This window comes from Rhinatrema bivittatum, chromosome 4 (genome assembly GCF_901001135.1).
Source record: "Rhinatrema bivittatum chromosome 4, aRhiBiv1.1, whole genome shotgun sequence".
In the NCBI taxonomy this organism is placed as follows: Eukaryota; Metazoa; Chordata; class Amphibia; order Gymnophiona; family Rhinatrematidae; genus Rhinatrema; species Rhinatrema bivittatum.
This window is the reverse complement of record NC_042618.1, coordinates 328,832,978-328,856,776: the sequence shown is the minus strand read 5'-3', so window position 1 is coordinate 328,856,776 and position 23,799 is coordinate 328,832,978. Positions and strand designations below refer to the sequence as shown.

The window sequence follows — 23,799 nt, the reverse complement described above, 5'->3', positions numbered from 1 at the left end:
GTGTGTGTGATGGAAGGATGAAAGGAACTTTGGCAATATATTTGAGTCTATTCAAAACTGTATTGTCTTAAATTTACCTATATTTCAGGTTATTTCTGATAGCCCTGAGTGTGTTTAATCTATGTTCAAATTGTAACTTCATAAACAGCAACAAACAGTAAATATTTATCATGCTAATATTTGTTTACTTAGGTATGATCATTTCTCCGTTTTATGTGAGCTGCTTCCAGTGGGAATCCCATCACTAGCCGTGTGTCTGCAGACGCTAGCCAATGGTACAAGATATATATTTTGAATCACTTTTAATATATAATCCATTATTCTTGTCATCTGCTCCCACTCACCACAGGGTCTGCCTCATTAGATGTGATGTTACACTTATAGCCTACCTACCTTTAACAAACTTGAAGCCAAAACGGTTACAAATAAAATAATACAATGAATAGCATGTACATCATAATAAAATAACACATCAGTAATCTAAAAGACATCAGTAAAAATAAATGCAAAAATACATTGATACTCTAAGAAATAAAATTTAAGTGAAATCAAGAGGAATCATTAAAACCCAGTCTGGGTCCTCCCTCTGCCAATTTCTGACTGTTTTTTTGACCCAGGAGAAGTTCTGTCACTCTGTCCAACCATAATTGTATAATGGTAATAGCTTACAATGCATCTTCTCTCTGATGCCTTGTGAAAGTTTTCATGCAGTCCAGGCATTAGTAATGCACTGCTAGGTCATCTGCCCCAAAGGTGGTTGCCTGTATGTTTCTAAAATACAGGTATCCTGCTTAGATGGAAGATACTATGTAAATTCAAAATATAATTTTTTTTTTAAAACATACAACCTGCATATTTCTTGGTGTTCTTCATCCCTATGTTAGCCTTATTTTCAGTTCTTGTTTCTTAAACTAAATTATTTTGTAATATGGCATCCAAGTCCTTTTACAGGACTGCTCAAGAGTTTAGGCATGAAAGCATGTTCATTTTCTTGGAGATGCCAACAATTTGCAGTATCTGTTGGTACTCTCTTAGGCATGAACAGTGCTCATCTAAATGTTGCAGCAGCCTATATTGTCTCCCTCATTATTTCCCTCTAAATGTGTTTTATTAACAGGGCGATGCTGCCTTCTCCTCCAAGAATTTTCCAATCAATCCCAGAGACCCTGAATTATAAAAGGATTTCTTTTGGCAGCAAAATCAAACCAGGCCCAAAGTTTGGTTTCCTAATATTGAGTCTGTGATGGGCATAAGAGAACAGGAACTGAAAGCAACAGAGTACTACTACAAACCAAGTGTCTCAGAAGAAGGGAGTTCCTGTTCATACCCCAGATTATTCCCAATTCCTGGGTTTTGCATCTCTGCTAGCAAATGGAGACTGAGAAAGTTTCACTGACACTGCTACATAACCTACTGTGCCATCTGCAGTCTCTCAATATTTCTCTGACTCCAGAAGATGGTTGATGGTATAAAACCTGCATTCCTCTGCATTCAGGCAGGCCAATCCCCACCAGTGGAAGCCCCATGAAGATGGAGTAAGAAGCTAATGTCACGGATATATAGTCCCACCCACCAATATTTTTTATCTCCAGCAGATGTTGGACATGCATTTCCCTACTGGGGATTGCCTGTAAAAAGAAAAGAAGACAAGACGATTATATAGCCTCTCTTGCCTCCTGAGGTGATACCGTTCGGTCCCTCCCGCCTTAGAGAGCCTTCAGTCCGTTAGCCTTGATTGGCGTGGACTTTAAAAAAAAAAAAAAATTAGCATTTGCAGGCCAAGATAAGCTCAGTGATGAAGGCTTTCACTCTTTCCTCCCGTAGCCGGGACCCATTCCTGCTCTCAGCCAGGGAGGACTGAGCTCAGGTAAATATTTTTATTTCACAAAAAAATAGAAATAATAAAGGAACTGTTTTAGTTCTTCCTCCTCAGTGTTCAGCTTCTCTTGCTTACGTCTCTGGGAAGTTCTGTGAGGTGTGAAGGCAGCTCAGGTATAGTAGGTTGAGCAGCCTTTTGGCTAGGCCCCGCTCTCAAGCTTCCTTCCTGGCGTGTGGTGGGCTGTGGTGGTTATTTCGTGCATTTTTGTGTATGTCGGCGCGCACTTGGGCACCTCCTTGTACGTCTAGATCCGTGTTTCCTGTTGGGTGTGTGTTGCTGAGCATTTTTTCTGGATGCACATTTTATGCGTCTAGTTGGGCACACGTCTGTGCATGTGTATTGAGTGTATATCAACCATGGCTGTAGCGGAAAAGAAGTCTAAGAGCTTAGCTATTGGTGCTAAATGCCACATCAGTGCGATACAGCTGGAGCTTTCTGCAAGCCTGTGTCAGCGCTGCTTGGATGCTCATGGGGATCTGCCTCCTACTGATTTTGCCGACGCTGGTCCATCCCCACGGTCTGAGGGGAGTGGGACTGGAGGCGTCACGACAGGGGTGTCCCCTCTTTTGGTTGATCCACTAGCTGAGTCATCTTCAGGGGAAACTCATTCTCAAGATGTCAGGTTCGAGCCTGTGGGGCCTGGTATGGAGCCATCCTCCATTTCCTGGGTGGAATTCTTCCAGGGACTACAGACCTTTCTCTGGAGTCATCCATCTGAGTCAGCAATACCTGCTACTTTAGGTTCACGTGCTCGGAGTTCCCTTGTATCTCCACCACAGGCAAATGCCATGGCGCAGCATGTCATGACAATGTTCGAATAGATGTGAATAAAGATGACACTGATGATAATTGTGGTGGCTCCTCTATTGAGGAAGGGGAGATTCCCCAAGAATTGGAGCCACATGGGACTCTTCTCCATTTCTTTCATAGAAGTGAGTTGCCGAGCCTGATCTCTTAGACTTTGAAGACCCTCAGAGTGGCTGGGAGTGACTCTTCAGGTCTGCAGAAGAAGAATGCTATATTGGTCACCCTACGCAAGACTTCATGTTTCTTTCCCCTCCTGGATGCAATTCAAGAGTTGATTGACCTTGAATGGATTGTGCCAGAGGCGAGCTTTAAAGGGGGGAGAGGCATGTCTTGGCAGGTTTATACTCCTTGGATCTGCAGGCCAGAGAGCAGTTGCTTTTCCCGAAGGTGGATGATTTGGTGTGTTCTGTTCCTAAGTGAATTACCAACCCGGTGGAAGAAGGAGCAGCTCTTAAGGATGCTCAGGATAGGAAGATTAACGGTATCCTTAAGCAAACCTTTGAGGCAGTAGTGATGAATTTGCAAATTGCTTCTTGTTGTGACTTGATAGCTCAAGCTGCCTTGGGTCTTTCTGAAGACTGGCAACAGCATTTCAGATAGCAGATCTATGGTAGAACCGGGAGCTGCCGCCTTAGCTAATGCGGGCTGTAACCTAGTTCGCACAGTGCCAGAGGAGTTGCTTCTATTACAGCAGCTAGACGGCAGCTGTGGTTGCACAATTGGTCGGCAGACACTATTTCTAAGTCCAGTCTCACCAAGCTGCCCTTCAAGGGTTCGCTTTTGTTTGGCAGTGAGTTGGAAAAGATGGCAAATAGATGGGGGGAAGCCCAAGTCCCTCACTTGCCAGAAGATAAGAAGCCAACTTCTCAGAATTTTCGGGCAAGTGGCCACTCTCAAGACTACCAGAGATTTCGTTCTTATAGTGGCACTTCTTCCGAGAGATCCCGTCCCTTCTGTTTGTAATAACAACTCTGACTAAGTCTTAAATCACACAATAATATATTTATTATACTGAGTATAAGCAATGGTATACGCAGGAAGCAAAGGTATACTTACAACATGTACATAGCACATCTATGGTCTGGAACATTTGCTTAATTTTTTCTTTTTGCAAGCTCTTTTTATATACATTTTCTGTAAGCTAATTGATAACTACTATTTGTTCCAAAACCACAAGATTTCAGTTAACCTTGCTGCTAAGTGCAGCTACTCTTTGTTCCCGTTTAATCTTATCTTACTTCATATGCACAAACTTTCTTCACAGATACCCTTTTTCAGATCTGTTATCTTCACAGATACCCTTTCTCAGACCTGTCATCTTCTTATCTTATGCTCATCCTGTGACTTACTTGTTGACGTTTCACCTGGATTCTGCTAATGTGTGTGTTACTAGGCCATAGTTCATATGTTGCTTTGCAAAACTAGGCCATAGTTCACCATAGCTTCTTCTTCTTTCTTCAGAGCCTTAATTCATTTTGAGGCCTCTGGTATTTTTTCCTTCAGGATATTCTACAATCCTCCCTTGAGCCAGATTGACTCTGGCTCACATTAGGTGTCTTCATTCTTCACACAGGGGAACAGCATAGAGACTAGGGTTTTCTTCTTTGTGTTTTCTTCTTTGTATCTGTGGACACCTCCCTAGGACCTCCCTTTTTTAACTGCTCTCACTTTCCGTTTCCCAGCTATCATCTGTACTGATTGTGGTTTGGACCATTCTAGTAGTTCTCAAGTTTATATTGCTATACGCTATCATATTGGTTACTGGTTTTGGTGTTGTCATCTTTGGTCGACAATATTGTAATACTGAACAAATACATGGAATACAAAAACATAACATTATACCTAAAACTAGTAATCCAAGAAGAACCCCTACTATCCCCTTCAAATGACTAGATAAGTTAGAAAACCAGGAGGTTATGGAATCCCACCAAGTTACTGAGATTCCTCCCTCAAAATCGCTAACTTGAAGTCTAGCCAGTTCTTGTATCTTTTGCATTGCGTTATAAACTATATGAGAGCGATTAACCACTACTGTACAACATTCAGAGCTATTAAGTACTGTACACAATCCGCCTTGGGCAGCCAATATATAGTCCAGACCATGTCGATTATATGTAGAAACAGTAGTTAATTCATCTACCGTGTCTTGAAGGGCTTTAAGGGCGATTTCTAATTCATGCGTGACTACATGGAGGACAGATTGTAGTCGCCGAATGGCCATTCCCAATTCAGCTGCAACTGCAGGTTGGGCAAATGGTAACCATGAGGTATAGCTTAATGCATCTAATCTAGTTTTAGTTAAAGGGTAGGTGGAGTTAATATAATCCAATGAGAGTTGGATTGCTTGATCTTCAGGGACAGCTGAGGGAACACTCCTTCGGGAGCGGGTATGCATAGGGTGATTTAATGGAATAATTCGAGAAAAATAGTTAAATGTAACTAACACACAAAATTCATAGTATGCAGGGAGTTTGAGGAAAACTATTCCATCACACAACCAATAATGTCCAACATAAAGATTTGCAAAGTTTTGTATTACGGTATCATTGCTATTGTCATAAGGGCCATAAACAAAAGGAGATTTATATTTTCCTAATACACTACAAGGAACCAAAGATAAGTCATTTTCAGATGAACAGTTATTGTCTGCTATGTTGGAGAGGTCACACAGACGTGGACAGACAGTGTATGTGGAATTGAAAGTGCGTATATATTGGGTGTCGGTGGCTACATGTACAATCTTGGACAGATTTGCTATACATGGGAGGCAACCTGGTGGAGGAGATGCAGTAATATGTGAAAATGTGCAATTACAGCTTATTACAATGTCAGTGAAAGGGGTGCTGGGTAAGATGGTTCCCTTACGAATAATCCATGTTGTATTGTATGTGGAGTAAGTATAGTTGCAAGGAATAGGGTTCGGGGAAGTAACATTACTAAGGCAAAGAAAACCATTTTTTGGTAAATCGGCTGTAAGTGGGGGAGGTTTGGCATTACCCAAATATTGTGTCCATGTTTGTCCTGCTAATGGATCTATGGTCATATTGTGTTGTCCATTATCTTTAAATCCTAAAATATGGTGTAATGGAACTGGAAAGGAAATGGCTGGGACATGTGAATGGGCTTTTTGATGTGGAGTGCAGACGATACAATCAGCAACATCTGCTGGAAGAGTCTTTACTAATTCTTGTATTGTCTGTACCCACAAATTTGTTAAACCTGAAACAGGGGCCTGTTGGAGAGGGAAAGAAGTAACAAGTGGCCATGTATACGTTAGTACATATAAACAGGTTAGTAAACATAACATTTTCATTTCCTTCAGTCGTCAGTCTACTTCAGAGAGAAAAGATAATGCAACAGTCCAATTATAGTATCGGATTAAATGTCCGTATATCCGACAAATGTACCCAAGTGGAATGTTCAGATAGTTTAGCAGCAGTATGGCTGAGGTCTGTGATAGTGAAAGGTCCAACGTATATCGGATCCTTCCAAGTCTTGTGGGTGTAATTCTTTCGTAGTACTTGATCACCTACTGAAAAGGAAGCGCAAAAAGATTGTTTAGGAACCTTTTTCGATTCAGTCTGTATTAGATCTGCTGCCATGGCTACTAGGGGCTGAACTTTTTTCCAATACTCTACTTGAGTATCAGTTTGTCTTATTCTCACCGGATTCATAATCCGTCCTGTCTGTAATTGAAATGGAGTAATCTCATGGATTGTACCTGGCGTATTCCGTATATTCATTAAGGCCAATGGTAATACATCCAACCAGGTATATAATTTGTTTGTTTTGTTTTTATTTAATGCTGCTAGTAATACCCTCAATTTGGTTTTCAATATTCCATTATATCGTTCTACCAAACCATTCGAGGTTGGCTTATAGACTGACACACGTCGATGGATAATATTACAGATCTCTTGTAATTCATTCATAATTTGATTATTAAAGTGTGTCCCATTATCAGATACAATTTTGATTGGACATCCATGGGCTGGTAAAATTCTATGTAAAAAGGTATCAATAACTACATGAGCTGTTTCTTTTGTACATGGGAAAGCTTCTATCCAATGTGAAAAGCTATCCACCCATACCAATACATACCGTTTTCCTTTAACTGCTTCAATCATATCAGTGTAATCAATGTGCCATTCCAAACCTGGTCCCTGGGGGATAGGCAAGTTCCCAGGACTCACAGCTGGGCCTCGACGAGCTATATGAGTAGAACAGACTAAACAGTTATGAATTATCTGTACAGCTAAAGCATAAAGATTCTGGTTCCAATGATTACTTTGTATGCCTGCTAATAGTGCAGTGGCAGACAGATGCATGGTTGCATGCCATGCCAAGAAGTATCGCAACACTTCTGATGTTGTCAAACATTTTTTTCCATTAGGGTGGAGCCATTCTTTCCCTTTTTGATAACATCCAATTGTCACCCATTTCTGTAATTCCTCACCACTAGGTTGTTCATGGAGTATGTCAAGTGGCATGGGATATGGAGTATGCATTAATTCTGAGCTAAACCGTGTTTGCATAGTCATTAGTTTTACAGTAAGCACTTCTGTAGCAGCTTTATCTGCTAGGTCATTTCCTTGTGCCTCAAAGCTCATATGTCCAGTATGTGCTGGCGTCCATACTATAGCAGTTTGTTGGGATTTTAAAGGTGAGAGTTAATCCAAATTGAGTAAGTAAGTCTCGTCCTAGTAAATTTACAGGGCAATGTTCAGCAATTAAGAATTTAACTGAAGCTTCTCTTTTACCTTGTGTAGTGTTAATTACTACTGGGGTTAATTCAGTTAAATGTTTTTTACTGGGCTTGCCATCAAAGCCAATAGTGGTGTTTGTTTCAATGGATCTTTTACAGCGCTTGGTTTAACACAAATAACAGATGATGTAGCGCCTGTATCAATCAAAAATTGCATTGGAACCTGCTGAGGACCTACTAATAATTGAATAAATGGCTCTGAATTATGTAAGAATACAGTATCTCCCTGGATCATTCCTCTATTCCCTGCAGTCTGTCAATAATTACCTTGGTCCCACACAGGGAATTGTGAGGGCTGTTGGCCAGCCTGTAACTGATCTGGTGCAGATAACGGCGGTGTCTGCAATGTTTGGTTAAGCGGCGGCGGTGTCTGTAAAAATGTTTGTTGATCAGGGACTCCTGATCGCCTGCATTCAGTTGCATAGTGTCCAAATGACTGGCAATTCCAGCACTGCACATGAGCTCTTCTATCAGGGGACGGTCTATTCATTATCCCTTGTGCAAAACCTCTTCCTCCCCTTCCCCTTCTCATCCCTCGACCTCGGGGGATATAGGAGGGATATGCTCCCTGATATATTCCTGCATACGGGGTACGCGGTGGACCCTGTATCACATAACAATCCTGTATATCACTGCCTTGTAGGTTTACTGTATCCTGATTTCTTTGTGTTTTCATAGTCTTTTTCTCCTCTAAGTCCGCTATCTGTAATGTCATTAATTTGCTAGCCATTTTCTGTTGCTCTTTATTAGAAGTTCTTATCATTTTGCAATGCACTGAGGCGAAATGCATTAAAGTGTTTCTCACCTCTGGCCATGTTTTTGTTGAAAGTGCCACAACATTATTCAAATTAGTCTGCATATTTGCAGGCAAAGTAGCATAGAATAAATGTAAAAATACAGGGATGTTTGGCTGTATATCAGCATCCTGCCCGGTTTGTGCCTTATACATGTCCATACATTTTGTCAAGTGCATTGCAAAATCAGTTAAGCCATCCCACTTGGCTGCAGTGATAGCTGTAAAATCTATGCTTGTAGGATACAGGACATTTAAAGCATTTACCAAATCTATCCTATCTTGTCCTTGGAAAGGAATTCCGTCAGCAATATGGGTGATAAGTCTTGGACGTGCGCTTACTGCTGAGAGTTGTGGTAAACTAATGCCGCAAGCTGCACATAGCGCCTTAAAATCCCCTATGGCTAAATGTGTTCCGGCCGTATTAGTATCTATTGCCTCGAGCCAGAGCCTTGCTCCTTTATGTATACTAGGCAATTTTTGTATAATCGTACTAATATCTACTGGTGTATATGGTTTATAAGCTGCAATAGGTGGCTGTTGCCCATTATCTCTTAGAAAGATAGGACACTCCAAATTATCTTTCTTGTTTCGTATTCCCTTAAAAGGTGGCGCGTTTAAATCTTGTATACATTTTAACCATATGTCTAGACCTTTTTGGATAAATTCCAAATCTTCTGACTCCGTACAATATTTGTTGATTAATTCCCTTATTTCTGAAAGCTGTGCTTCAGTTACTGGCCCTTCTGGGTGGCAAGGAGTGTTTATATTTGCATTGTTTAATTCTGTCTTAACAGTGGTCCACCATGGAGCCCCATATGAACCTTCCTCATTCGTTTTAATCCTTTCTTTAATCATCTCTGGTGTCAAGGATGACCCTTGAGCCGTTTCTGTTAACCGACTCTGTGGGGTTTCTGATAACACATTAGCCCGTAATTGCTGACAGTCCTTGCCATCGGCAGGTGTCAGGTGCACTAATCCCTTAATTTTAAAGTTATCTGTTCCAGGGAAAAGCTCAGCAGCTTCCCGTTCAAATTTAGCTGCTTGTTCTAAGTCCGGATATAAGGGTTTAGGCTTTTGTACAGGACCTTTCAACGGACCATAGCCTGCTGGTATAGGCATTAAAATTTCGTGATCACTGTCTTCCAGCAGGGGACATGTAGTCACATATGGGGGCGGATTTAGGGATTTTGATCCTATTTCATCTATAACCTTATTTTTCTTTTTTATTTCTTTATCAGCTGTATATAAGTCACCTGTCACTGAAAATAAATTCCAGACATGCAGGTGTTTCTTTAGACTATTTTTCTTTTTATTATCTTGTAGGAATGTTAACAATGGCAATAAATGACTAAGTTTCAAAGATCCTTCCATGGGCCAGGAAAAGGAATCTTTAGCAGAGTATTTACCCCATTTGTCATTCGTTTTCTTAATAAGGTCTTTCTCAAATGGAAATAAATTAATTACATGCTGGACAGCCGTACATGTATCATCACTGTTAACATATAATGTACGTACCGTGCTAGGTTTTCCTAATTGTCCTTCTGGGACCCTTTTAGGGGTTGGGTGTGTGTTAACCATTTTAAACTGTCGTTTACTTAGGCTACGCACATATAACTGTATATAGTAACCGAGACAAAATAAGAACACAAAATATATACACGCTAATATCAACCCACACAGTAAATACAAGAAAAACAACAATTGCTGCAGCGTTAAAACCTCAGGCGCCTTTTCTCAAAACTATCACCACGATTTACACAGGACTCTTGGCCTTTAATTACCGATCACTCCTGGACCAGTTGATCAAGCTGGGCCCTAGGGGATCACACCAGGAGAACGTAAATCTTCTACTCTTCCCAAGAAATAATCAGAGCTGCTTCCACAAACATGTGACGAATGCCCGCATTCTCCACCAATTGTTTGTAATAACAACTCTGACTAAGTCTTAAATCACACAATAATATATTTATTATACTGAGTATAAGCAATGGTATACGCAGGAAGCAAAGGTATACTTACAACATGTACATAGCACATCTATGGTCTGGAACATTTGCTTAATTTTTTCTTTTTGCAAGCTCTTTTTATATACATTTTCTGTAAGCTAATTGATAACTACTATTTGTTCCAAAACCACAAGATTTCAGTTAACCTTGCTGCTAAGTGCAGCTACTCTTTGTTCCCGTTTAATCTTATCTTACTTCATATGCACAAACTTTCTTCACAGATACCCTTTTTCAGATCTGTTATCTTCACAGATACCCTTTCTCAGACCTGTCATCTTCTTATCTTATGCTCATCCTGTGACTTACTTGTTGACGTTTCACCTGGATTCTGCTAATGTGTGTGTTACTAGGCCATAGTTCATATGTTGCTTTGCAAAACTAGGCCATAGTTCACCATAGCTTCTTCTTCTTTCTTCAGAGCCTTAATTCATTTTGAGGCCTCTGGTATTTTTTCCTTCAGGATATTCTACACTTCAGTAGGCCTCATTCCTTTTACCCAGAAGGCCTCGTAAGGATGTGTGCTCCGGAAGTGGAGTCCCTCCATCTTCTCAGTGAAGATTTGCGGGTTCACCTGTTGGTGCAGGAGATAAGTGGGTACCTATCTCGCTTTTATTACAGGTGGGTCCAGATTACATTAGATCAATGGGTCCTCAAAGTGGTTCAGGATGGCTATGCTCTAGAATTTCTTTGCATTCCTCTGGATGCATTTATGATATTTCCACACAAATCCCCTCAGAAAAGGATAGCAGTGGAAACTACATTGCAAAGGCTGTTGGACCTGAAAGCCATGATCCCTGTTCCCAAATCGCAACAAAATACAGGCAGCTATTCCATTTATTTTGTCATACCTAAGAAAGAAGGGTCCTTTCGACCCATCCTGGATCACAAGGGAGTCAATTGACATTTATGAGTCATTCATTTTGGCAAGCTCTGACAATGCAAAAGTTCCACAGTTTTTCAGTCACAGACAGGACCCAAAAGCACTGGGTATCGACGTTCTTGTTCAGGAGCAGCCACGTGGGTCTTTCTTCTCAGTCTAATAATTCTGATGATTGAGTCATTGATGATGATGCACTGATGGTTTCCCCAGGGAAGGCCCTGGGGGTTGGATGATGCCAATCCAAATGGTGACCTGGAGGAGATTCCAGTTGCCGAAGGAGATGACCCCAAAGTAGTGTGTCTGTTTTGCAGAGAAGAGCTCTGGCTTCTGAGTCGTCATGTGATCCAGGAGCTGGGAATTAAGGTTTCTCAAAAGGAGTCCAACTTGGAGGGTCTGGATACCGTGTTGGATGGCTTGTGGGGTCCAGTGAAAGGTCTTCCACTTCATAAGTTGGTAAAGAAATTGGTGGTTTGGGACACTCCAGAGTCTGGCTTGAGGGTTGGCAGAGCTATGACAAAAATGTATCCATTGCCAGAGGAGACATTGGAGTTCTTGGCGCATCCCAAGGTCACACTTCAGTGACTGCAGTAAGCAAGACGACCACTGTTCCGGTAGTGGGATCCGCTGCATTAAGAGATGTGCAAGACCGCAAGTTGGAGCTTCATCTCAAGTGGATCTTTGAAGTCTCAGCCCTGGGCATAAGGGCTGCAATTTGCAGCAGTTTTATGCAGAGGACATGTCTACTTTGGGTCTAGAAATTACAAGAAAAACAAGCGCGTCAGGGGCAGCAGTGCAGAAGGCTGAACGTTTGGACGCGGCTGTGGCATGTGGAGCAGATATCCTGTATGATCTGCTCAGGACATCTTCCAGGATTATGATATCTGCAGTGCTGGCCAGAAGATTACTATGGTTGCAGAAGTGGTCAGGGGATATATGGTCCAAATCTAAGCTGGGAGCTCTTCCATTTAAGGGCATGCTCCTGTTTAGGGAGGACCTGGAGCAGATAATGAAATATCTGGGAGAGTGCAAAGTGCACAAGTAGCCAAAAGAAAGGCCAAAGGGAAGAAGATTTTTTCCTACTCATGCACGGTTTCATGATAGTAAGAGATTTTGACAAGGTAAAGGTTCTTCGGGACCTCAGAGGCAGACTGCAGCCAGCGCTGAATCCTGGGGGCAGTCCTTTCTGGGTGGTTTGAGGCCTTCCCAAGACAACCCAGGTATAGGAGGTGGGAAGTCCTCACAATGCTGCAAGGACAATCCACTCTTCAGTTTCGACCGTCAGAGGACACTTAGTGCTCTTTTATGAGGAGTGGGCCAAAATTACTATGGACCAGTGATCCTAGGTATGATAAAAGACGTCTATGTATTAGAATTTGCTTGTCCAGTTTGAGACGTTTACGTTGCTTCCCCTTGCGCTTTTCTCGCCAAGCTGTTAGCAGTTCAAGAGACACTGGACCGCTTGCGGCGTCTGGAAGCCATAGTGCCAGTTCCCTAAGAGGAACAGAGAACAGGAAGGTATTCCATTTATTTCGACGTGCCAAGAAAGAGCAGACGTTTCGCTCGATTTTAGATTTAAAGAAATTGAATTCAGTGTTTAGAGTTCCTTGTTTCCATATGGAGACCCTGAGGTCGGTAATTGCAGTAGTACGCAAGGGGGAGTTTTTAGCTTCTGTGGACTTGACAGAGGCTTATTTGCATATAGCCATCAGACCAGAGCACCAGAGGTTTCTATAGGTTACGATCCTAAGGGAACATTTTCAGTTTCAGGCCCTTCCGTTCAGTCTGGCAAAGGCGTCATGCACGTTCACCAAGGGAGGGTGTGCCAGTGCATCCATATCTGGACGATTGGCTCATCTGGGCAAAGTCAGAGGATCTCTGTCCGCAGTCTGTGCAGAATGCTAATGCAATTGGAGTCCCTAAGCTGGGTGGTGAATCTAGCGAAGTCATCTTGTTCCCTCTCAGACTCTTGGAATATCCAGGGGCTCGGTTCGACACCTGTGGTGGGAGGGAGAGTGTTTCTCAAGGAAGAGAGGTTGCTGAAGCTGCAGGGTCAGATTCAACACCTGTTGGGTTTTTCAATGCCCAAGACCTGGGACTATTTGCAAATCCTGGATTCGATGGCTTCGACGTTAGAATTGGTGCCTTGGGCATTTGCACATATGAAGCCTCTTCAGAGGGCTTTTATCTCCTGGTGGAGTCCATTTTCTCTGTGACATTTTTAACCCTGTTATATCTGCATCTCAATACCAGAAACTGTTAAAAGACTTGCAGGAAACTCAGTGCTTTATTACATGAAAGTTTTGCCTGCCATGTGACACCGAGCCATAACACAGGCAGTCATCAGCATGACATGACATGAAGTCTAGCTTTTTATAGAGAGACTGGAAAACACACTGCTTATTGTCAGGTGGCTCAAAAATTGCCACCTTTTTATAATTTTATTTGCTCTTACCAATTACTTATTTGTGAAACTTGATTTCATTAGATTATAAAACAAATATTTGAAGTACAACAAGCAAATATGCCTTTAAAAGAAGTCACTAATTTCATGACTCATTCCAAGTTACTAAATTAAAGAGTGTAATTAATTAAAGTAGCAGTGCCTTTATTTGTGGGCAAATTAAGATTTGTTGTAAATGGGAGTGCAAGCCTTTTGATGGCAAAATTTGGACAATTTTTTTCTAAAATGTTTTTTCCTAAGAAAAAAATGAGAAAATTACTCCTTACCTGATAACTTCCTTTCCTTTAGGATAGGCAGGCCAGGCCATACAAGATGGTTGTGCAATCCTGCCAGCAGATGGAGACGGAGATTACTGACTCGTTGACATCCAGTATTCTTGGAAAAGTCAACTGTGGACAACTAAACAATACTTAAACTGCAAGAATCAACATTTCCTGAACTCAAAAGATTCCTTTTTTTTTTTTTTTTTTTTTTTTTACTTCCAGGAGACCAAAAGCTCTGGTCTCAAAAAAAAAAAAAGAGAAATACATTAACAGCAGAAAAAGAAAAAATCTGTCACTTACCCTATCTGGTAAGTGACAGATTTTTTTGTTGATTTAAAACTTTTATTTCCTAGCGTGTAGGAGATGGACTCAAAACAAATGGGTATAGTGTGCTCGTACTAGCAGTTAGAGACTGATCTGACGTCAGCACGGGTACATATACCCCCACAGGAAGTATAGCTATTCAGTAATTTCTGTCACCAAAGCAGTTTGGAGCTACCCCACGCTCGCTGAGTGTGCTTTCCAAATTCTAACGACTAAATTCATAGAAGAAACCTACCGAAGACGAGCCCCGCACTCCTGTGGTGATACCAGGCGGTCACTCACCCAGTTGAGTTTCTCGAGCTGACTTCCGTGGTCCCTCGGAGGTAGGAGCCTCGGTCCGGTGGCCGGTTCGCGGCAGGGACCCAGCCCCCGAGTGAGAAGGGCTCGGGCGCGGCTTGGCCCCCGAGCGAGACGAGTTCGGGCGCGGCCTAGAGGCAGCCTCAGTCCCGGCGAGGACTTGGCCCCCGAGCAAGACGAGTTCGGGTGCGGCCTAGAGGCAGCGGGTGCACTTCCTTAAGCGCGATGGTGAAGGTATTCCCTCTCCCCCCGCAGCTGGAGACCGCCCGGGTCGCAGCCGGGAAGCGCCAAAGACAAGGTAAGGCGTACATCTTTACTTGGTCTCCGAGGAAGTGTGGACTAACTGGGCCTGCCTACGAGGCCGCCCGCCTGGGAGGTCGCCATTTTGCCTGCCTGCTCATCTTTTCCAATTAAGCGCACTTTGCTTGCTAAGCGCTCGCGATAGGCGCACGTTGTTAGCGCACGCGATAGGCGCACGTTGTTAGCGCACGCGATAGGCGCACGTTGTTAGCGCACGCGATAGGCGCACGATGTTAGCTCACGAGATAGGCGCACAATGTTAGCGCACGAGATAGGTGCACAATGTTAGCGCACGCGATAGGCGCACATTGTTAGTGCACACTACTTGGATCCGCGCACTTGCTAAGACGCACGTTAATAAAACGCCCGTTAGAGGCGCGCACTTATAAGACGCCCGTTAGAGGCACACACTTATAAGACGCCCGTTAGAGGCGCACACTTATAAGACGCCCGTGTATAGGCGCACACTTATAAGACGCCCGTTTATAGGCGCACATTTATAAGACTCCCGTGTATAGGCGCACATTTATAAGGCGCCCGTTCTAGGCGCATGCTGTTAAGCGCACGTATTAGGCGCACATCTTTGGGCGACGCCGCATTTCAGGCAAATGGAGCATAAGAACGCCCATGCGTCCGCAGAGCCGGCACCTCCAGAATCAGGTATGAACGCTCTAAGCCTCTGCTCCGCATGCAACCTCAGAGCTACTCAGAACGAGGAAGCAGACTCACTATGTGCCCAATGTGAGGAAGCCATGGGAATTCCAGGACAAGACCGGCCCCAGCCCTGCGATTCCTCAGGGGCCACACCGGACTTCGCAGGCCGCGGTGAGCAGCCAGGGAACCCGAGAGACCTGATGCCCCTGCGGCCAGATCCGGCTTCCTTTTCCTGGGTGGAATTATTTAAGGGGATTCACGCCTTTGTCCAGATGCAGTCTGCTCCTCGAATGGGTCCTCCCGTTCCGGCTGATCCGGTCCCTGGACCCTCGAGACCTAGGCGCAGCCACTCACCACCCGACAGCCCCGAATATGGGGATTCGGATTATTCCCAGGTAAGTGAGGAGCCCCCCGAGGAGGGTGCACTTCCCTCGGAGATAGAACCATATCGGACCATGAGACGCTTCTTTCGGAAAGAAGATCTGCCAGGCCTGGTCTTACAATGCTTATCAGAGCTGGCCATTCCAGGCCAGGACCCCCAGGGGACCCTGTACAGAACCCCCTGCTAGAGGGCCTGCGCCAAATGGTTCACCATTTCCCCCTACTACTAGCAGCACAGCAGCTAATCGAGCTGGAATGGAAGGCACCGGAGGCCTCATTCAAAGGGGGTCGGGCATGTACCCTCTGGATCCAGCATCCAAGGAGCTGCTGGCGTGCCCCAGGGTAGACGCCATAGTTAGCGCAATTGTGAAGCGCACCACCATTCCGGTGGAGGGGGGAGCGGCCCTCAAGGATACACATGACCGACGCATGGACACCATTCTGAAACAAGCTTTTGAGGTAGCAGCCCTGTCCCTTCGAATCGCGACTTGCTGCACCGTGGTGACGTGCTCATGTTTATCACAGGCAAGAAACAACACCCCGGGAGAAGACATGGAATCAGCTCTCGCATTTCTCACTGACGCAGCCTCCGACCTCGTCCATATGGCAGCCAGGAGACAGCTTTGGCTACGCAATTGCCTGGAGCAGGCGTTAATTTCTGATTGCTAAATGTGCATCCTAGACGTTCTTTTTTTTTTTTTTTTTTTTTGCATCAGAAGTGAATGCTAATAACCTCAATCACATGCATTTTCATATGATTAGCGCTATTAGACTCACTCTGCGTTGGACGCTCATTGTAGAGGCACTAATCCCCTTATTGCATAAGGGAATTAATTAGCTCCTATACAACCCGCGACCAACTGCGAGATATACAGTGCGCTCAGCTGAGCGTACTGTTTTGCATCGGCCCCTTAGGGGGGAGGGAGGCAGGCTTTCATCTCAAGAGCCGTCCGTCACCTCTCCCATGCCTGACAGGTCTATCTATGTCCACAGAAAGTATGCATGTCCGCCATTTGCTGGAGACAGAGAATATTGGCAGGGTGATGTTGGTGCAGGACTTTATATATCTATAAAGTGCGGGCCAGTCCACACAAGTGGGTTATGTAAACCTGCCAGCAGATGGAGATCAGTGACGTCAGCAAGTCACTGGTCTCCATCTGCTGGCAGGTTTGCATAACCCACTTGTGTGGACTGGCCTGCCTAGACAAAAAGGAAAAGGATTTTTCATTATAGAAGAGAACATCAGAGCACACACTAGGTTTTCTTACTCCATTTTTTCTCAACATCATGCTATGACTGGGTGCCATTTTAAACACAGGCCTATTTTGCTGCTTACAAATCATTCTTATTTTGCCAAGAATAGGAAACTTTGGATTTTGAGCTATTTTGTAGAAGGTCTTTCCATTCTTGATGCAAGTTGGTTATACTCCACGTTACTAGGTATACCCATGAGATGGAAACACACCCTAGAACAGGGCTTCCCAAATGTTTAGCCAATGTGACCCCATTTTACCACTTTAAAATTTACATGACCACATAGGACAACTAAAGAAATTAGCAAGGTTGAGGTCCCCCTCCAAACAATCGCGCCTTCTCACTTTCCCCTGCACTTCAATTGATCCCGTCTCAACTTGCAGCCCCTCCAGTGGGCCTCTTTTCTCAACTCTCACTCCTCTCTCAATCCATATCTTTCACCCAGTTGATCCTCTCTCACCCCAAGCCCTTCTTATAACCCCCAACTGATCTTGTCATCACCATTCCCTCTCAACTCCGAGCCTCCCCTCCAATCCTTCACCTCAACCTCCTCTTAGATCCTCCATTGATTTTCTATCATTCCCCCCTCTCACCTTCCACAGCCAGTCCTGCTCCACCTTATCCAACCCTCAAACTCTTGCTGTATCTCATCTCTCCCTTCAAGTAGCCCATCCTCCAAACATCCCTCTGGCCAGGATTAGCAGAACATTTTCCTTCGGACTCTGGGCCAAAGGTGGATAACAACTGATGAGGGCAGGTTGATGACAGGGGCAACATTTTCTCAGGTAGGTCCAGTAGTGGATGAGAAGAGTGAAGCCGTGGCAATCTCCATTGGCCCATGCATACTCAGCCCTCCCCTCATGGCTGGTCCCAAGCCTGACCATTATCTGCAAGCAGCAGCAGCAGTACTAATGAAAGTCAGTACAGAGCCTGTGAATTAATGCAAGCTCACAGGCCCTATAGTGGCCTCATGCAAAGGCAGCACCACTGCAGGTCCTGTGAATGCATGCTGGCTCAAAGGCCCCATGCTGACTTCCACTACTAATGCTGCTGGTGCCTGAAGAGAAACACTTGTGATACCAGCTCAGAGTTTTCTGACCCCCATTTGGGGTCCTGATCCAGTTTGGGAAGCCCTCTCTTAGAAGGATTTTTTTTTTTTAAAGGCAGCTTTGAATGGAAACCTGCATTTTTTCCTATGAAACAGAGTGGACACGCCGAAAGGAGTGGAGAGAATGAGATGGGATTTAAGGAAGCTGGACGAGTGGTCGAAGAAATGGCAGCTGAGATTCAATGCCAAGAAGTGCTGAGCATTGCATATAGGGAGTGGAAATCCGAATGAACTGTATTCGATGGGGGGAGAAAGGCTGATGTGCACGGAGCAGGAGAGAGACCTTGGGGTGATAGTCTAATGACGACGGCGAAACAATGTGACAAGGCGATAGCTAAAGCCAGAAGAATGCTGGGCTGCATAGAGAGAGGAATATCGAGTAAGAAAAGGGAAGTGATTATCCCCTTGTACAGGTCCTTGGTGAGGCCTCACCTGGAGTACTGTGTTCAGTTCTGGAGACCGTATCTCCAAAGAGACAGAGACAAGATGGAGGCGGTCCAGCGAAGGGCAACCAAAAAGGTGGAGGGTCTTCATCAAATGACTTATGAGGGGAGATTGAAGAATCTAAATATGTACACCCTGGAGGAAAGGAAGAGCAGAGGTGATATGATAAAGACTTTCAGATACTTGAAAGGTTTTAATGATCCAAAGACAACGACAAACCTTTTCCGTCGAAAAAAAATCAACAGAACCAGAGGTCATGATTTGAAGCTCCAGGGAGGAAGACTCAGAACCAATGTCAGGAAGTATTTCTTCACGGAGAGGGTGGTGGATGCCTGGAATGCCCTTCCGGAGTTAGTGGTGAAGACCAGAACTGTGAAGGAATTCAAAGGGGCGTGGGATAAACACTGTGGATCCATAAAGTCTAGAGGACGTGAATGAAGAGTGGGTGGCTCGCGGGAATGACAGCTGCTACCTGGAGATAATACCCTTATTCAATAAACATACACACGGTTAATGCGACTCCAACATTGCACTAAGAGTCCAACATTGCTCTAAGCTTCAACGGCAAGAGGAAATGTGGAAAAAAGAATTTGCATTCACAAAAAAGCGGGGAGTAGCTTGTTACGGCGGTTACTACCCCAAACCAAATAAGCCTGATACTTCACGCATATCCAGCATAGCTCTCTGCTTCAAAGGCAGGGGAGAAAGACCGATACTTCACGCATATCCAGCATAGCTCTCTGCTTCAACGGCAGGGGAATGAAGAAAAGTGGATCTATATACAGACAATGAACAAGGACTGAATTACATAGTCTGGGTAAACAAATAAGCATGGGTGTAGCTTGCTTATTGCAGCGGTTACTACCCCTTACTAATTAAGCTAGATATTTCACTTAGATGCAATTCCAACACTGCTCTCTACATTAATGGTAAATAGAACCAAAAGGTTACTAAGAGCCAAAAGAAACAGATAAGTATGAGAAAAAAAAAAGTGTGAAGCTTGCTGGGCAGACTGGATGGGCCGTTTGGTCTTCTTCTGCCGTCATTTCTATGTTTCTATATGTTTCTATGAAACTCTGCTGCTGTTTATAGTTTGAAAACACTGAGGATTTAGGTCTCAATCAAACCTTACTTACTGCTGTGTATGAGCTTTGAACTGATTTCTGTGAGAGGTAGAAAAATTAGTTTCATGCATATTTGTCCCAGGGCCCCATTTCCAGTGAACTTTGGCAATAGGCATAGGGGGGCTGGTGACTTTTCATATGATATTCCATCTTTTCCTAAGAAAGGCACAAGATAGATTACAGAAAAAGATGTGACTTGCTGCATATACATTTGGAGGTGGGTGGGACATAAGAGCATAAAACTGAGAATTTAACAATGCAAAACTGTATAGGTAGCAATACACTGTATAGGTAGCAATAGTATAGGGAAGATACTTAGCAATAAGATAAAGTTAAATCAAACCTGTCCCTGGGAATATGAGAACCCTGCCTCAATTGTGGATTCAGTTTTAGAAAAATAAAAGCTTGAAAAAATAAAGCTATGATGCCTGATGTGGTTAGTCACATCTGTTCTTTGCATCTATATCCACTTCTGAGACATTTCTGCCTGCTGTTCTTCTCTGGGCTTCTGTTTCAGGCCTGGTGTTTTCTCCCCTTCCTCCCCAGATTGCTGTTCTGAAAAAGTTAAAGATGCTGTGAAAAACCACCTACAGATGTCACATCTGGAAATTGATACTTTTATGAGGTAAAGTCTTTGCCATAAGGGTTTTTTGTTGTTTGAAACTTTTATTTTGTCTTTTCCAAGAACAAATTAAGTTGACTTAGAAAATAGCCACTGCTATTACTAGCAACAGTAACATGGAATAGACTTAGTTTTTGGGTACTTGCCAGGTTTTTATGGCCTGGATTGGCCACTGTTGGAAACAGGATGCTGGGCTTGATGGACCCTTGGTCTGACCCAGTATGGCATGTTCTTATATAACTGCCACTTCTATGCATTAGGAGAGTTCTTAAAGAATGCAGTATAACTCATTTTAGCAAATATTTAAAAATTCATATTAAAAAAATCATTTTTTAAACTTTATTCTTGTACAGGGATTCTCAGTCCATGTAAATCTATCTCATGCCTGTTCATTGTAGATATCCTGAAAACCTGACTGGCTAGGTGTGTCCCAAAGACTGGGAAGAGAACCTCTCTTCTACAGGAATTCCTCCCTGTTTACATGAATGATTACAAAAAGAGATTATGCTGCAATTGGAAATCACTATGCCATATTATATCAAATCAAAATAAGCCATAAACTTTATGCTTTGTGAAAGTGCCTGGCTGATAGTGGTCCACTAAAAGGTATTCCCTGTACGTACCCGGATCAGTCCAGACTGCTGGGTTTTGCCTCCCTTCCAGCAGATGGAGACAGAGAAAAACTTGAACAGCACCCCCCTCTTAATCCGGGGTGTCACCTGCGTCTCTTCAGTATTTCTCTGTCTCTAGCAGATGGAGATGGTGCAAAACCTGTGATATTGAACTTACAAAAAAAAGGGGGGGGGGGGGGGGGGAGAGAGCTTTTTTTCATTTTCTTTCTCCTTGGCAGATCAGGCAGGACAACAAAGTTAATCCCCCCGGGGGGTTAGCAGGTCCTGGTGGGACCATCCCCCCTCGTAGCAGGTATACCCGGAGCTGGGTTTGGATACCCTGCCTGCTCCTTCATTCCGTGAGGCATTGGGGTAAATACCAGTGGTCCGGTCCCTCCCCTTCCTATGTCCCGGACCCGGAGACACCAGCATGCCTCCAACTTGCTCCGGTAAAAGCTTTGGGGTTGCCATTTAAAAAAAAAAAAAGCCGAGCGCTTTCCTTTCTTGTTCTTCCGCAGCAACCGTGCGTTCGGCAGCAGTGCTGTGTAGTGCCTGTGCTTTTGGCTCCCGAACTCTGTTGCCGCTTGCTTCTTCAGCATTTCTTTTTCGCCGGCCATACCGCATGCTTCACGGTGCTCAGCCTGCGGAGAGCCAGCTTTGCAGCTCCCCCTTGGGGAGGGGACATCGGACACCAACAGAGGGGAACAGCGGCTAAGTCCTGTGGGGCGGGCGAATGGCCAGATAGGCAGGAGACTGCGGCTGCCCCATTCCCGCTGAGCGTGGGAATGGTGGCCATTTTGAGTTCATTTGCTGCCACATCGGATGAAGCAACCGGGGAGGGGATCTCTCGCCTTACCTCTCTCCCGCTGATTTGAGGCCTTGGAGCCCTTGGGGCTCGTTTCTGGATGGCTTTGATGATGACCCCGATCCCCTGGTAGGGGATGTTAGGGGTCAGCCGGCCTTTACAGCGGATTTTGTGCTTTTGATGTACAAAGCTTATCTGGCGAGACAGTCTCAGCAAGGTGGGGCATCAGTGCACAGGCCGTTCTCCACCCTCGAAGGTCCCCAGGCGGCTGGAGCCACAGGAGCATTTAAGCTTAGGAAGATCCGGGGTCTCTGTGAACCTCCTTGGGGGGGACTCGGACTCCGTAGAACATCCAGGGCCTGATATTTCCGCGCCTCCCTCCCTCTTCACTGGGGTAGATCAGGGTGAGGAACCAGAAAAGACCATGTGCTTATTTCAGAGGGATGAGCTTGACCCGCTAATTCCACATGTCCTAGCCAAGTTGGGAATTTCGCTGTCTCAGGATGTTCCACGTCAGGACACGGTAGACCCTGTTCTGGCCGGGTTGCGGGGTCCAGCGATGACATTCCTCTTTCATCCTATGCTCCATGAGTGGGATACTCCAGAATCAGGCCTGCGAATGGGACGAGCTGTGGACAAACTCTATCTGCTGCCTGACAACTCTTAGGAACCTTTAAGGTGGATGCTTCGGTGTCAGCTGTCACCAAAAGGACAACTATTCCAGTGGCTGGAGCGGCAGCTCTTAAGGATCTTCATAAGAACATAAGAACATAAGAAAATGCCATACTGGGTCAGACCAAGGGTCCATCAAGCCCAGCATCCTGTTTCCAACAGTGGCCAATCCAGGCCATAAGAACCTGGCAAGTACCCAAAAACTAAGTCTATTCCATGTAACCATTGCTAATGGCAGTGGCTATTCTCTAAGTGAACTTAATAGCAGGTAATGGACTTCTCCTCCAAGAACTTATCCAATCCTTTTTTAAACACAGCTATACTAACTGCACTAACCACATTCTCTGGCAACAAATTCCAGAGTTTAATTGTGCGTTGAGTAAAAAAGAACTTTCTCCGATTAGTTTTAAATGTGCCCCATGCTAACTTCATGGAGTGCCCCCTAGTCTTTCTACTATCCGAAAGAGTAAATAACCGATTCACATCTACCCGTTCTAGACCTCTCATGATTTTAAACACCTCTATCATATCCCCCCTCAGTCGTCTCTTCTCCAAGCTGAAAAGTCCTAACCTCTTTAGTCTTTCCTCATAGGGGAGTTGTTCCATTCCCTTTATCATTTTGGTAGCCCTTCTCTGTACCTTCTCCATCGCAATTATATCTTTTTTGAGATGCGGTGACCAGAATTGTACACAGTATTCAAGGTGCGGTCTCACCATGGAGCGATACAGAGGCATTATGACATTTTCCGTTTTATTCATCATTCCTTTTCTAATAATTCCCAACATTCTGTTTGCTTTTTTGACTGCCGCAGCACACTGCAACGACGATTTCAATGTGTTATCCACTATGACACCTAGATCTCTTTCTTGGGTTGTAGCACCTAATATGGAACCCAACATTGTGTAATTATAGCATGGGTTATTTTTCCCTATATGCATCACCTTGCACTTATCCACATTAAATTTCATCTGCCATTCGAATGCCCAATTTTCCAGTCTCACAAGGTCTTCCTGCAATTTATCACAATCTGCTTGTGATTTAACTACTCTGAACAATTTTATGTCATCTGCAAATTTGATTATCTCACTCGTCGTATTTCTTTCCTGATCATTTATAAATATATTGAACAGTAAGGGTCCCAATACAGATCCCTGAGGCACTCCACTGTCCACTCCCTTCCACTGAGAAAATTGCCCATTTAATCCTACTCTCTGTTTCCTGTCTTTTAGCCAGTTTGCAATCCACGAAAGGACATCACCACCTATCCCATGACTTTTTACTTTTCCCAGAAGCCTCTCATGAGGAACTTTGTCAAACGCCTTCTGAAAATCCAAGTATACTATAT

At 44.2% G+C, this 23,799-nt stretch overlaps 1 protein-coding gene across 11 annotated transcripts in view; it reads left to right on the top strand.

Annotated features, from left to right (window-relative positions):
- The window catches only part of HEXD (hexosaminidase D), a 146,636-nt gene that overhangs the window by 75,631 nt on the left and 47,206 nt on the right, over nucleotides 1-23,799 (top strand). For all 11 annotated transcript variants that reach the window (XM_029600368.1, XM_029600365.1, XM_029600366.1 and 8 more), the window contains 2 exons: nucleotides 193-275; nucleotides 20,290-20,368. In XM_029600368.1, coding sequence (XP_029456228.1) covers nucleotides 193-275; nucleotides 20,290-20,368 — 162 coding nt within the window. The remainder of the gene's footprint in view (nucleotides 1-192; nucleotides 276-20,289; nucleotides 20,369-23,799) is intronic.